The sequence below is a fragment of the Chrysochloris asiatica genome, unplaced genomic scaffold, assembly GCF_000296735.1.
Source record: "Chrysochloris asiatica unplaced genomic scaffold, ChrAsi1.0 scaffold00058, whole genome shotgun sequence".
In the NCBI taxonomy this organism is placed as follows: domain Eukaryota; kingdom Metazoa; phylum Chordata; class Mammalia; order Afrosoricida; family Chrysochloridae; genus Chrysochloris; species Chrysochloris asiatica.
Window position 1 is genome coordinate 4,076,295 of NW_006408576.1, and position 15,985 is coordinate 4,092,279.

Here is a 15,985-nt window from a genome sequence, read left to right on the forward strand (position 1 = left end):
TCAAGGTACCAAGGACATGATATGAAAGAACTAGAGAACAATGAAAGGGAGAAAGGCAGAATAGATTGCCCTGCAAAGTGACAAAAATTATGAGGATTCAACCATGGATGCCAAGTAAAGGCATTACTGTGCACAGGTGACTTTAGACATTTTTCTATTTAAATCACACATTTGTGTGTGTGTGTGTGAACTTCTAAGTGGATAGATTTTTAAAATAGAGAATTATTTTCATGAAATCTTACTTGAGTTCTTGTGAACTGGTGGCCAGCATACTTCGAATGCTTTTGTCAGCCAATGGGCAGCCAGACAGACTGTAAGACAGGTCAGGACATTCAAGTAAGTCAACCCTCTAGTTAGCTGAAGCCTCCCGAACAAACACAACATAAAAAATTGAAATTAAAAATTTGAATGCAGAAAAGCGATGGGGCAAGTGCTGTATATTGAATTTATATGCAGTGAAATCTGAATATGTTGAAGTATAAATTCAAGGAAATATTTCTTTTTTTAAAAAATAAATTAGTACTGTTTTGTTCAAAGTTTAAAAAAGTTTTTGAATTTAGGTCATCTATTTGAAAATAAAGACATTATACAACACATAAATTGGCATGCTTTTAAAGGTCAACATATAGCACTTAGGGGGTTGACACATAATTCAACATTTTTACTTTGACAGCATTGTTGAGGTAAGCTGAAAACAATAAATTGAAAAGACAGAATCCACCATGAAAAAAATGAAGTCACACCTTCTATGTGAGGCGTAATTACCAGTCACATGACCACTCCCATCACACCCTGGTGTTGGACATCTGCCACCAAACAAAAACAAAAACAGCCAAAATAGTAAGTATGTTTAAAAAAAAAAAAAAAAACAAAAAAAAAAACTTTAAAAAAGTTTCATTGTTTCCAGTTTAGCTGCAATGTCTGCAAGGGGACTTAAGCACCCTAAAGAAAAGCTGCAAAATGCACAGGATTAAATGAAAATGGCGTCTCCATACAATAGAGCATCATTAAGAACAAGCAAATACACAGCTTCTCGCTTTACTGAACTTGCAATTTGAAACATTTATATGCTGCGAATGTCGCATGCTCAAACGGCAAGGCATATACAAATCTGATTTTTAAAAATAAGCCAAAGAAAAGGAAAGTTCCGAAGAGTAATAATTTCACCTCACGTTATGCTTACGTTATTAAATCCTTTTTGCTCTCCTTGCATTGAGGATACTTGGGTTTGGGACTTGGGATAGTCACTTCCCCAGGATACCGTCTTTCTTCCATTGCTTCCTGGAAGGGATCCAGGTCTTCCGGCTGCAGGCAAAATACAGCTTCAGAGCCACACAGATGATAATATAAGACACACATCAAAGAAGGTAACTGGTGGCTGTGAGATTATCTCTACATTTCCCCCCTCTTCCTACTATACTTTTTAAATGGTCATATGAGGGAGTAAGAGAAAAGTCTTGCTACAAAAAAAACAGAAACCGTTATTAAACAACAAAGCAAAATGAGAAGCAATTGTTTCTTGTCATATCCACCTAAGTCTGTATACTTCTGAAAGTGTGTGTCCATCTCTCTATCTCTTCTCTGAGGAGTCCTTGTGTAGCACTGTAGGATAAAGTACTGGACTGCAAGGTCAGCTTGAACCAGAAGGTCAGCTGTTCAAACCTACAAGCTGCTCCTTGAAAGCCCTATATAGGGTTGCTGTGATTCAGAGCTGACTCGATGGCACTTAATAACAACAACAACCCTTCCCTGAAAAATTCTGCCATCTTTGATTTGCCGTTGTTGTTAAGTGCCATCTAGTCAGTACTGACTCATAGCAAGCCTATGCATAACAGAATGAGACACTGCGCAGTCCTGCACCAACCTCACAATTGTTGTTATGTTTGAGTCTACTGCTGCTGCCACTGCGCCAGTCCATCTAGTTGGGGGTCTTCCTCTTTTTTCTCCTATCCTCCACCTTACTAAACATGATATCCTTTTCCAGTGATTGCTCCCTCCTGACAATATGTCCAAAGTGTAAGAGATGATGTCCTGGCTTTTAAGGAGCATTCTGGCTGACCTTCTTCCAAAACAGATCTGTTTGTTCTTTTGGCAGTCCATGGTACTTTAACTATTCTCCTCCAATACCATAACTCAAGTGTATCAATTCTTCTACAGTCTTCCCTATTCACTGTCCAATGTTCATATGCATATGAGATTATTGAAAATACCATGGCATGGGTCATGCACACTTTAGTCCTCAAACTGACATCTTTGTTCTTGAAATCTTTGATTTACACCATATCAAGACAGCAGTCTAGGCATCTTTGAGGGACTAAATTTGTGTTCATTTTCAATGTTTGAGTTTGGGGACCAAAAAGATGTCTGAATGGGCTGTAGGGTGGATGGGGTAGGGTTTTCCAGAGAAATTATCGCAGGGCAATTCTTGTTACCCTGGAAGATTGAGCAAGTACATGGTCTTGATGGGAAAAAAAGAAGAAAAAAGTCATAGGCACAACTTTCCTGGTCTATTTTTCACCAATGTAGTTTTCAATTTTCTTAATACTTCTTCCTAATAACCTGTCATGATCCTGGTGTTTCCTTCAAGAAAATCTATCACTATTACTCCTTTGGAATCCTCAAAACTGTAACTATAACCTTCTGGGCTGACCTCTTGACCTTGAATTTAACTGACTCAGCAAATCTCCTCAGAAGCCAATGATTTGATTGAATCATTTTTGAGGGCACCCAATGACTCAGGCAAGTGTATTAGAGAACTTGTCTGCAACCATTCACTGATCACAGAGGCAAGTTGAAACATATTCTGTTTGGAATAAACCTGTACATGTATGAACTGAAACTCGAGTAACAATACTTTTTGGTTTACCCTGGTATATTCTTGTCCTGAGGAGGAAGAATTTTGAAATTCTTTTGAAAATGCAAAGTGAGCTTTACTCAAAAAGTGTCTCTTTTCAACAGTGCAAATTTTAATTTCCTATAAACTGTTCTAAACTTCTACAATTACCATAAACCATCAGTGGACAGGGTTCATGTTCTATGTTAAACTTGATTCTGTGGTACTGAACTATTCCATATGGTGTTCTTGGTTGTGGATTAACAGAAGCAGATCACCAAGATTTTCTTGTGTGGCACATCAGAATGGGTTTGAACCACAAACCTTCAGGCTAGTCATCAAATGCAAACCATTTGTGCCCTAAAGACAAAAAAAAAAAAAAAAAGCCCCAAACTCAAAACCCTTTTCAGTTCAATTAGTAGCCTGGAATGGAATAACATGGGGTCTCTCTGGATAGCACAAACAGTTAAGTGTTCTACTACTACCCCAAAGGTTGGCAGTTCGAATCCACCCTGAGGAATCTTGGAAGTCAGGCCTAATGATCTGCTTCCCTATAGAGCAGTTCTATTCTGTACACATTGGATTGCCCTGAGAAGGAATCGACTTGACAGCAAATAACAACAACATAATCATAACACTGGACAGATAAATGTTCAGACAAGGTAGACTATTTAAAATTGGGCCTGTCTCTCAATGCTCAATAAATAGTTGTTGGTGAATTGTAATCAGTGAAAATGTTATTCTATATTGACATTCAAAGATTAAACTTTCTATCGAAAACGTTTTAGAGTTGAGATTTTACTAATCATTGGAAAATACTTTGCATATATGTACATTTAATGAAACAAAATTTGATGAATGTTGTAATTTTAAATTATTCTTGCGAAACACTTTTTTAGAAAGGATCCACTTTCAGAAAGAATTGTGTTTAATTGTAGTAACAGAAAAATTCCTATAGATGGCAATGTTCAGCAAAAGTATTTTGTAGGTTCATGTACTTTGAACAACAAGGTTTTACTTCTGTTACAGTCAATATGATTAAAATATTTCTGACAATTTTTGAGGGCTTAATTTTAATTAAAATACATTTTGCAATTCAATGATCATGTCTTATTTAGTAGAAACGAGTTAACACCATAGGAGAGAAAAATATTCCAAAATTTGAGCTTGCCACTGGGATTCCAGTCTCCTTAATAGTGAGTTCCTAGATACTTAACTCAGTTTCAAGAATAAAAAAGTAGGCTTTAAGATGTAATGACTTTATAAGCAAGTGCTTTCCTTGTTAATTCTTACGTATAGCCATTGTTTCCTTTCCTTCGATCCCCTAATTTCTGTAGGAAGGTACCCTGGTAGCATACTGTGTTATGCATTGGACTACTAATGGCAAGATCAGCAGTTTGAATCCACAAGACTCTCCACAGGAGAAAGATGAGATGCTCTGTTTCCATAAAGATTTGCAGCCTTTGAAAATCTATACAGAGTCTCTATGAGTCAGAACCCACTCCACAGCACACAGCAACAGCTGCCGGCATTTCTTTAGAAGTCCTGGTGTGGCACGGTAGGACCAGCATTGGACTGCTAACCACAAGGCTGGTGTTCAAATCCACCAGCGGCTCCTTGGAAATGCTATACAGGTTGCTCTGAGTCGAAAGTGTCATGACAGCACTTAACAAGAGGTTTCTGTAAGACACTATTGCTTTGAGGTGGTCTAGGTATTATATGCAAGAGGAATTTCCATTTTCATTGAATAAAAAAGATGTCATAATTTTCAGGATTGAACACTGGAAAAAAAAAGTTCAATAAAGAAAGAAGTATCTTTCGTTTCTTTCCTTAGCTTAAAAGATGGTCAAATAACCTAAATTTGAAAATAAGTATGTTTTTATATCATAGGTGTTTCAATAATATTGTAGTCAACAAAGATTTAGATGACTGAACTAAGATAATTTATTTAAAGCTGGGTATACTATCTTCAATATTTGACACATCTAAAAGGAAGGGCACTGTTCCTTGCATCAAAAGAGCTAGGTAATTCATAACAAACAGTTAAACATTTAAGTATTTAAGACTCGTACTAATTTCTACTGGAAAAGAAGATTCTGTATTATAGTAATAGTTTACCTAGAAAAATGCATTGGTATGCTGTTAAACATTATAGTAGATATTTTTGAGACAAAATATAGTTATAAGAAAATGAAATCCATCATTTAAAATGCAGTTAAAGTTTGTTTCACTCAAATCAATGTTAGTCACAAATATCTTCTGTGGTGCTATTGGATAAACACTGGACCAGAAGGTTGGTTTGAACAGCGAGGTTGGTGGTTCAAACTCATCAGTTGCTCAGAAACCCTAGAGAGGGCCGCTATGAGTTGGAGCGGACTCAACAACACTTAACAACAACAATAGCAGCTAAGGAAGTTCTGGTGTGGCACTGCAGGATAAGCACTAGACTGCAAACTGCAATTTTGGTGGTTTAAACCTACCAGCCACTCCTAGGAAACCCTAAACAGGGTTACTATGAGTTGGAACCCACTCAACAGCCCTTAACAACAACAATAGCCTAAGGGTCATATATTTTGTCTTAGGATATCTGAAAATGGCATTTTCTTGTAACTGAGGCCCGATTTTAAAGTCTATGATTCAATAAAGTTAGGTTTCAATGAAAAGGACATACAGTAATCTCTTTGGAATCATCCTCATCTATCCTTCTGGGCTTCATTTTGGTGTAGTCTACTGGCAAGTCCCAGCAGTCCCCCTCGTTCAGTTGGAAACACCGATTGTTCATCACCGCCTGTTGTTGGGGGGACATAGGCTCCAGTGGAGTCAAAATGGGACAACAGCCATCTCGCGGCCTCTGCTTATTCATACTGAGGTCCAGAGTCCCATTTTCATCCACCTCCATGTCAGGATTCTGTCAAAATAGAGACACAGTAACTGAATTTGTGCCTGACTATCTTGTAACCACCACACTTTAAATCACCTAAATCAGAATCCAGCCTTCAGCCAATACAAACTTTAAACACTGAATTCCTACCTTCTCATTAAAGGTTCTGCAAACTTTCAAAATACACAGAAGTGGTCTGTTGGTATATTTCTTTTATTTAGTGTTTTCCCTTGAGAATGGTTGGAGAATGCATCTATGTATCTATGTAACTGTTTCACTTGTCAGCATACCTATGTTTTTAGAAACTAGTCTAGTCATAAGAAAACCAAGTGCTTAATTTAAATTCTATCCTAGTTCAAATAAACAAACACACCTCAGCTTAAAATTTCTCCTTCAGTTCTACTGATTCTAATAGTTCAACAGTGGCAGAGAAGAAAACCAAATAAATGGAGGAACTGAGAAGGAATTATAATTTATTTTCTAATAGTAAATTCTATATAATAATGGTAATTTTTCATTTTAATGCAAGGAGAAATGCAGTCACAGTTTAAAATATTTCTACTACAGTGATTATTGTCTGACCTGCTCTAACTTTCAGCAAATCTGAAATTTAGTCAACTTTTTTTTTTTTTGTTTTAAAGCAGTACAGGGTGAGGTTTATTTTTAATATTTAAATGATGCTTTGAAACAGAATTCTTCTGAGCTTGCCTTTCATTAAGAAAGAAGGAAGGACACATGGAAAACAGAAAGTAAGATAACTCAAAGCAGTCCCAAGAATCCGTCCATTTTTTACCCTAAAGAGTTACACTCTCTTGAGCAAAAATTGGATTTCAGAGCTAACATGAAAGCACTGCCTACTCAAATGTCTAGCAGCAATCTTTCCCCTCCATGTAATAGCACAAGGAGGATGCTTGGGATGAAAATACCATCCTTTGGGCTGTTACCTTGATAAATTACACAGCATTATTCTGCCTGAGCTCTGTCAAAGCACATTCCTGATTGCAGCGTTGATACTAATTTAAGCTTCATAATGTTGGATTTATTCTCTCAGTCTTAGTTTAATTTTAATAAAGTGGAAAAAATGGGAAGGGGTGACTATTTTCTCTCTCTCCTCCCTTTCTCGCTCTCTCTCTCTACAGAGAATATCTTCCATGATAGTCTTGCATCATAGCAACCCTGATCACAATGAAAATTGCATGCCCCTGACAATTCTCTAATATATAGGAATAAAGATATTAATAGAAAAGAAAGCATTTGCAAAATACAAAATTACTGACCTTTCTCCATTCATACAAATTACAATGATTTATAACAACTACTGTCAGTGTTGTGAGCTCATGGTGCATAGCCAAGAAGCTTTAGGTAAGAGAGAAAGAAAACCTTTGTTTTTCTTGGGAAGAGGTGAACATGTCCGCCTGCTCAGCCTCTCCTCTGAGAACACAATACAACGGGCTCCCTGGCTCTGCCTGGTTCTCCCGGGCCACCTAGTGGCCTCATCGAGGTAGCTCTCTCTGAGTTCTCTGGTGCATCTTAAATAACTCTTTATCTTCTGCTGTAAGCATAGGCAATGAATCGACGGATAAGAAAATTTAAAATATAAGACCTTGATAAATATTGCATATCATTTTAGCATTTATAATTGTTTTAAACGTATGAGTACTGGCTATGATTACAAGAATGAGAAGGTAGTGTGAAAATCAGGTGTTTTACTTTCCATAGGACTGGCTAATATATTGGGCATGGAGGCAAAGGGCTACTCCCTGACATTTTATTTAACAATGGAACTACTAAACCTCAGGATTTTTTTTTTTTTTTTTTTTTAATGCAAGTAATATTGCTTCTTTAGCTTGGTGTTCTCTATATGACCATTTGAAACAACAAGAAAATCCTGTGGGACCCAATGTTTACAGAAATGACTACTGATCCTAATGCTTAGGGTCCATTTATACACATTAACCTAAAAGATTTCATAATTTCTCCTAATTTAAAAAATGAATAGTGTTAAGCCAGTGGTGCCATTAGCTACTGTATGCAAACTTGCACTAAATTTTCAAACTAAAAAAAAAAGCTTTTATATTATCACTGAGTCTACAAATTACAGCATAATTTAAACCATAGGTTCATATCATTAGTCCCATATTTTTAAGATCGTCTGTTTGACCTGGATTTAAGTGACTCAGCATCACTATTTTTATTTGACTGCATTAAACCAGAAAAAGAAAAAAAAAAAAAGCTGTAGCTTTTTACTGGGGAAAAAGCTGCCTTTAAGACAAAACGCAGGGCAGCCCACCCCCTCCCCTCTGTGGCCTCAGCCCTGGACCGAGTGGGGGTGGGGTCGTGGCAGCTTCCTCAATAAACGGAGCGTTTACCCGGGCTGCACAGAGGTCCTGAGGTTTAGTGGAGAGGTTCTGTGGCATCTCTCGGCAGCGGGTGGACAGGTTGAGAATGGCCGTGGCAGCCATGTGGGCTGCCTCCATGTCATGCGTGTAGTCAAAGCTGCTTTTGCTGCAAGTACTGCTGGCACTGCTGCCGCCCCCACAGCTCATGTTGCTGCTGCTGCTAGGGGCATAGCTGCTCGTGGTGCTGCTGGTCGGACTCGAGTTCTTACAATACCGCTTAGCTGTGGGGAGGCACAGGAGAGAGAGAGAGAGACAGTGGGAAAAAAAAAAAAGGATGACTCAAAAGACCTAGCGCACTACGTAAAGGAACCATACCAAACCAAAAACCAAACCAAAAACCCACTGCTGTCTCCTAACTCCTACTAGTTCTGTTAAAACAAACCACACACACACACACATTAATTAATACCAATCGGTGTGTGTGTGTAGAGGAGTCCTAATGATGTTAATGGGTTTATTAATGGGAAGAAAGAAACAAAAATCCAGGCTTTAGGGTTTTTTAAAAAAAATGTTTGAATAAGGAGACTTTGGGGATGGAGAAGGGTAAGAATACATGTGTGTGTTCTTTCCTTAAACGGACTGTTTATTAAGCAGGTATAAACAATTACACATCAAGTAATCCATTTAAAGACATATACCTGCTAAGGCTTTGGGTTAGGGTGGGGAAAGTGACCGTGCATTTCAGTCTGGTGAAGGCCCAAGGGAGTCAAGGCTTTCTCTCCACTCTTATAATTGCTTATTATCTTTTCAGTATCTGGGACCTCTGCAGATCACTCATCTGTCTAGTGATTGGCTGGGTGGAGGCCAACCAGAGCTCACTGTTGTAATGTGCAGGCGACCCAGATTCATAAGACATCTGGGGGCCACCTCCTAGGCATCCTGGGTTGGTTTTCTTTGGGAAGTGGGTTCCCTGCCAGGTATATAGAACACAAAATGTGGCAGAAAGTACTTTCCTCAAGAAAATACTTCTAAAATTCTAATAAAGAGCCAAGCCAGTGAAATAGTGATGGCTGAGGGGATAAAGAATAACATATTCTCTTGAATATAAATAAGTTCAAGAGAATTTTTTAACAACGTAGAGTGGCTATGTAGTAATACTCAGATATGTAAGATACATGCCGCATGTGGCATAATCTCTTTATATTTAAAAGTCAGTGCTTCATTTATAGGATTCTGGTTGCTTACTATTCCTTTCTGAACAACCCTCATTACTGACAGCCAAACAGGTACTTTGAAAAGCAAGTGCTATATTTTTAAGAGCTGTTTAAAAATCTCCTTTAGTACATGGGTGAGAAAATGTTGCTATCAATGATTTATTATAATGGACTCTCTTTTCTGAGTTATTATCCTTGGCAGGATCAGTTAAAGTCACAGGATGTTCATTTGCCTAAAGGCCAGATTTTTTATCATGAATCGGTGGAGTAAGCAATTACTTAAAGGTGAGCCTAGAGTGTGTAGGAAGAATCCCCACAAAAATATTTCTTTCAGCAATGTCCTAAATCCCTCCATTAGAGATTCATTCTTTTAATTAAGCACGGCTGCTTTGAGTGGTTCTCTCTTTAAAACCCAAAATATCTTTACAGGGGTAGCACACTGCCTCTGGCATTTTATTTCCAAAGCATTCTTCTGCTACCAGCATGAGGGTGTGGCTTGAAAGGACTGGGTGAAGGATGTAGGGGTAGAGGGAGCGGGGGCTCATGGAAAGAGAACGTAACTGCAGACTGCTAATTTGGATGGGTTTCCAGTTTTGCTTAGGGCCTGCTCTGGACTTAACAGGCAAAGCCCAGTGTTAGGTATTTCTGACTGAAGCTTTGATTATGGTCATTGGTGAAAGGAGGAAAGAGGGAGGGATCTAACAAGCTGTCACTGGTCTTACTATTTTCTGTTTAGTCATTAACTAGTTCTGTAACTGGAAGCCTCCCACCCTTCAGGAGGACTTCCTCAGTGTTCTCCCTCACAAATGGGAAGAGAAGAAACAGTATAAATCACAACAAAAAAACCTTCTAACATAGTTAATACCATCTTATAATATTTAGAAATTATCCCCAAACACTTTATTGAAGCACAAATTAAAAAAAAGAATTAAATTTCATCACTGATTACTTTTAATTTTGAGCTGAAGAATATATTTTAATGATATTAAGTACAAACCACATTATTTCCACATTATAGTGTGGTGAAACTTCTAAAGCATAGGCAACCACAGAGTTTGCAGGAATGTGATGACCGAAGCCTCAGAACCTATGTGGGTCAACCCCAATCTCATCTCAGCTCACTGCTATAAAATATACCATCCGTTCAAGCAATAACTACTCATATTTTATACCTAGTTGCTCTGCATGTACCAAAGAGTCGATTTAACAGTGACAACAAAGAGCCATGAAGTATAATGAGTAACTTATAGACAATGTATCTTCTGTTATGGTAATCTAAATTAGCATAGGAAGGAGTTCTGGTAGCATAGTGGTTATGAATTGGGCTGCGAACCGCAAGGTCAGCAGTTTGAAACTACCAGCTGCTCCACGGGAGAAAGATGAGGCTTTCTGCTCCCATAAAGATTTACAGCCTCGGAAACCCTGTTCAGGGTCGCTATGGGTCGGAATCAACTCGAAGGCACTTAACAAATTAGCATAGGAGTCCTGGTGTGGTACTGTGGGTTGATGTACTGGACTGCAAAGTCAGTTTGAACTACTGTTCAAGTGAAAACCCTATACAGGGTGCCTATGGGTTAGAACAGACTCTGCACTTAACAACAGCAACAACAAATTAGCATAACAATAGGGAACAATTATTATACCTGTTGTAGAGCATAAACAATACAGAGACAATTATCTGATAATATGTGCCATTTCTTTTCTTTGTTAATGCATCTAGTGTACAAATCACAAAACTACACAGTATAGGAGATGGGCATTGGCCCCCTTCATCTAGTCTAGTCTTGCTGGGATCTTTGAGAGCACTGCTTCTTACTCTGTAGGTATGTACAGCAGAAGTTGGGAAATTAACACACTTCCCTATACCAGGGAAGTCCCACACATCTTTACGTGACTTTTGCCGAAATCATTCATGGGGCTATACGGGGCTCAAACTAGAGGGATGCAACAAACTACACTCTTGTGGGTTAAACCTTCACCATCTTTGCTGCTCCAAATCCATTTGCCGACTTGTTTAGTAAGCACCATAAACCATGCTGAGACAATACCTGCTAATTTATAGTTCGTGATACTCTGACATGGACTAAATAAAGTTCATGACATTATATCATTTTAAATTGTCATATAAAGAGAAGTATAAAAGTCATATGAGAAATAAAATGATACTTATGATGAGACTTTTTTTTTTTTTTTTTTTCATTCTCCTGGTGAGGACTAGCCATTGATTCAGGAAAATATGTGGTTCACATGAATAAGAAAATAACAAAACAACCCATAGTTTTGAATTTTAGCTCCTGAAAAAACATCAAAGAACAAATTGTATCTATGCCACAATTTGAAACAAGTAAGGAATGATTTACTGTATGTGGTGGAGATAGAAAAAGTGTGCTATTTATTCAGAAAAATCAGTTCATTTTGTAAATGTCTCATAATAATTACCCATTACATTGGCATAACCATGCATAATTTTTAGACTACTTTACGATTATTTCATTTAACCCTCTCAACCATCCTGTGACATGCTTCCATCTGCTCATTTGATGATGCAGAAATGCAAGTTTAGAAAAGTCAAGCTTAAGAAGCCCAAAAAGAAGAGCCAGAACAGGAGTAAATGAAGCCATGTCTCCTAACCTAATCTAGCATTTTATTTATTAAAAATGCTATCACTTTGTGTAAATTCTTAACTAATATGAATCTTTAACATAATTTACATTATTGAAATTTTCTCTCATCTTGCTCAAATTGCTTTATATTATCTTAAAATTATGATTCTATTTTAAAAAGTCATATACATAATGTTACATCTATTTTAACAAATGTTTGAGTCGTAAGATTCTACTTCTGAATTATGTTAAGTAGATACGATGCTTACAGAATTTTTGATTGAGCTGAGAGTACTTTGGTGATTGAATTTATGAATTCAAATAATTCAATTGTGACAATATTTTCACATATATCTTTTAAAAACCATATTTTGATTTTATTCAAAATTAAAATAAGAGTTTCTATTTGTTAAATCTTCCAGGACATGAACTATTTTCCTGAAATGGCCACTTATTTGAATATGCTTGTAAAACCATGATTATCAGTAATCCTATGACCACCTCTGAGCACTTGCTCAGGTTAATGACATTTGTTCCCTGCTCCTCTTTGGCAGGCATTGCATTGTAATGATGCTGCTGCTTTTCTCATCCCTCTTCCTCAAATATTGACAGAGTCCCTTCTTCATCAGATTAAAAAACAAACAAAAAAACTTAAACCCACTGCCACTGAGTTGACTCTGACTTACAACGAGTCAACAAGACAGAGTAGAACTGTTCAAACCCACCAATCGCTCTTTGGAAACCCTATACAGAGTTGGTGTGAGTCAGAACTGACTCCATGGCACTTAACAACTGGTGTGGTGCTGTAGGATAAGTACAGGACTGATAACCACAAGGTTGGTGGTTCAAAACCACCAGCTGTTCCTTAGAAACCTTATACAAGGACGCTAAGAGTAGAAACCAACTCCACAACACTTAACAACAACACATCTTTACTGAAGCAAACTGCCACCTCTTTCTCCCTTGGAGCAACTTATGGATTCAAACCCACCTTAGGATTGTCAGCTGAGTGCTTAATCACTGTACCACCAGGGCTCCTTCTTCATCATATTAGAGCACTTTCATAGTGACAGAACATACTTTTTATTTTGTTAAAGTTATAATCAATCAAATCATTTTCAATCAACAGACAAGAATTTGTTAAAATTCTTCTACATGCCCAACATATCACTGGATATGATAAGAAAAATAATTGCTTTTACTTTCGAGTGCCACAGTTGCATATGATAATAGCAGTCAACTACATCTTAGATTGTATTGAGAAATATCTTCTCAATGATTCTATAGATCTCAATGATATAAAAGATCTACAGAAAAATGGAAAACTCTCCAGGATATGCTGTTAAGTGCTGTCAAGTCTGTTCTGACTCACAGTGATCCTGTATAGGGTTTCTGAGGATGGTATAGTGGGTTTGTGCATCTGACCTTGTGTTTATAGGAGAAAAACAGCTGTATACATAAATTATTTTAAAAAAATCTTTCCAACTATTTTTACCTAACTAGTCTTCTTGTGAAGGAATCTAGTAGATTACAAGCTGGGCTGCTAATGACAATTTCAGCAGTTTAAATCTACCAGTCACTTTATAGGAGAAAGATGAGGCTTTCTGCTCCCATAAAGATTTACAGTCTCGGTAACTCTACACAGGGTCACTGTGAGTCGGAACCAGTTCAGTGGTACATAACTATCACCACCACCATTACTTTTCTGTGAGTCTTACTAAATGTACATATTTTATTTTCCCACTTCGGATTCCTGGTGTGGCACTCTAAGATAAGCAATGGACTGCTAACTAACTACAAGGTTGGCAGTTCAAACCCACCAGCTGCTCCTCAGAAACCCTATATACAGGGTTGCCCTGAGTTGAAACCGGCTTGTCAGTACTTAACAACAACAAACTTCCTTCTATTTTACTTTCTGCAAATAGTGTTGCCTTTTATGTATTAGCATTTTCCTGTAAAGAACAGAAGAATGTGTCCAAGGGAATATAATCAAAAGATGTCAGTTAGAAAGTTAGTCATGCCACGTGGGACATGGGTAGCACTTAATTTTGAATAATTTGATCCAGACGTGGGCATGGCTCTATTTGTGTTTTACATGGGTTTGAGTTTGTGCTTGATCTTAAGTGAAGTAAAACATGGCCGCAAATCTCACATTGTGAAAAAAACAACTTTCTTTTAGTAATCCTCTGCAATACAAATATCCAATTTATATAATTTTAACTGATTTAAAATCCAAACAAGAATTCTAATTTCAACCTCTTACTAATTACAATTAGTAGTTATTGTTTTCATGGCTAATATCTGCATGGTGTGCACTGGCATTGTAGAGTTGAAAAGCATCTTAAGATCTTTTGCCCACATGGAGGTTATAATCTAATGGAACTAAGGGCATTTGAGCATGAAATTGCTAAAGGACAAGACATACTGCTAAACTGTGTGATGTAGATAATTACAGAGAAAGGGCGTAATGGTTAACACAAACAATATTTGTAAAATAAGTTCAGAGAAGGGCAGATATTCAAATCCATACTAGAATTTTGTCAGAGAGGACTCAATAAAAAAACATGTTTATGAAGGCAGATGTTGAATGTAGAGAGTGTATAGTTAGGTAAAGAGAGATTTCCAGCTAGAGGGTAGTTAATGCCAGAGGTTGACACAGATGGGGCAGGTGTGTGGAACGTTAGTGGAAGTGGTAATTGCGTATGTTTTAAAGAAATGAAAGTGATGTTTTGCTTGGAGAAACAAGTGGAGATGCCTTAGACCAGGGGTCAACAAACATTTTCGGTAAATGACCAGATAGTCTTTGCAGACCAGATGGTCTCTGTCACAACTACTAAACTCTACTTGTAGCTTAAAAGCAGCAGTAGAAAATCTGTAAATGACTAAGGGTGGCAGTGTTCCAACAAAACTTAGTCATGGACACTGGAATACAATTACATGTAATTTTCAAATGAGACAAAATATTCTTCTTTGAAGTTTTTCCAACTACCTAAATATGTACAATCCATTCTTAGCTCACCACACAAAACAGGTGGTATGGTTGGATTTGCTCTTGTGCACTGAGGTTTGTGACTTTGTATCCATTGAAGTAAAAATATAGGTTTGGACCTTATCTGAATGGACAATACCAGAGATACAAATATGGGAATCAACTGTTCTTTCTTATCCTTCTTCTTCTTAATAGTTTCTCATGTATAAATTTACAAGCCTTACAGACAAGCATGGTAAATGAAGTGTTACAGTTGGTTTCTTGTTGTTGTTGTTATGTGCTGTGGAGTTGGTTTGGACACATAGCGACACTATCCAGGGTTTCTGAGGCTATAAAACTTTACGGGAGCAGAAAGCCTCATCTTTCTCCCACGGAACAGCTGGTAGTTTCGAACTGCTGACCCTGAGGTTAGTAGCCCGATTCGTAACCACTATGCTACCAGAGCTCCTTAACTGCTTTCTTAAAATCTCCATAATTATCTCCTGTTCTTCCTTCTCTGGTATATAAATGTGATTGTTGTTAGGTGCTGTTGAGTCAACTCATAGGGTTTCTGATGCTATAAATCTTGGTGGGAGTAGAAAAATCTCATTTTTCTCCCATGAAGTTGCTGGTGGGTCTGAATTGCTGACCTTGTGGTTAGCAGTCCAATGCTTATCCTACAGCACCACCAGCACTCCTATCATAGTATTAGTTCTATGAAATCACTGACACTCTATATTAATCAGAACTTTGAACTGGTTTATTCATAGCTGACACAGTGATACCGATGAGATGCCAAGTAAAAAAATGTGGGTGATCTGGAACCATAAATCATGGGTCAAAATCCTGGAACAGGAAACTTGGAAGACACGTAGTGAGTCATTTTGGAAGCCTACTGCATGAAACTGGATTATTGGCAGGACTGTGGAATGCCACTACTATTCATAGTTGTATAGTCTGCCACTATCTTGGGGGCAGGGCACTGCGGTTTCCAAAAGCCAACAGGCAAGAGATTTGGTTGCTATGCAATGTATATGTTGTCTTTGATTTCTGAAACAAAGATTAAGTTTCTACCAGGGTTTTGTCAATTATTCTGGTTCTGGTTATTGTTTCAATTCACCCAAATTACAAAAAAAAAAAAAAAAAA

The 15,985-nt window shown here is 37.5% G+C and overlaps 1 protein-coding gene across 3 annotated transcripts in view; it reads right to left on the reverse strand.

Moving 5' to 3' along the window:
- MYT1L (myelin transcription factor 1-like) overlaps window positions 1-15,985 on the reverse strand; it is a 399,784-nt gene that overhangs the window by 116,445 nt on the left and 267,354 nt on the right. For all 3 annotated transcript variants that reach the window (XM_006863965.1, XM_006863966.1, XM_006863964.1), the window contains 5 exons: window positions 11,247-11,249; window positions 8,084-8,334; window positions 5,505-5,741; window positions 1,184-1,305; window positions 243-311 (listed from right to left, as the gene is read on the reverse strand). In XM_006863965.1, the coding sequence (XP_006864027.1) occupies window positions 243-311; window positions 1,184-1,305; window positions 5,505-5,741; window positions 8,084-8,334; window positions 11,247-11,249 (682 nt within the window). The remainder of the gene's footprint in view (window positions 1-242; window positions 312-1,183; window positions 1,306-5,504; window positions 5,742-8,083; window positions 8,335-11,246; window positions 11,250-15,985) is intronic.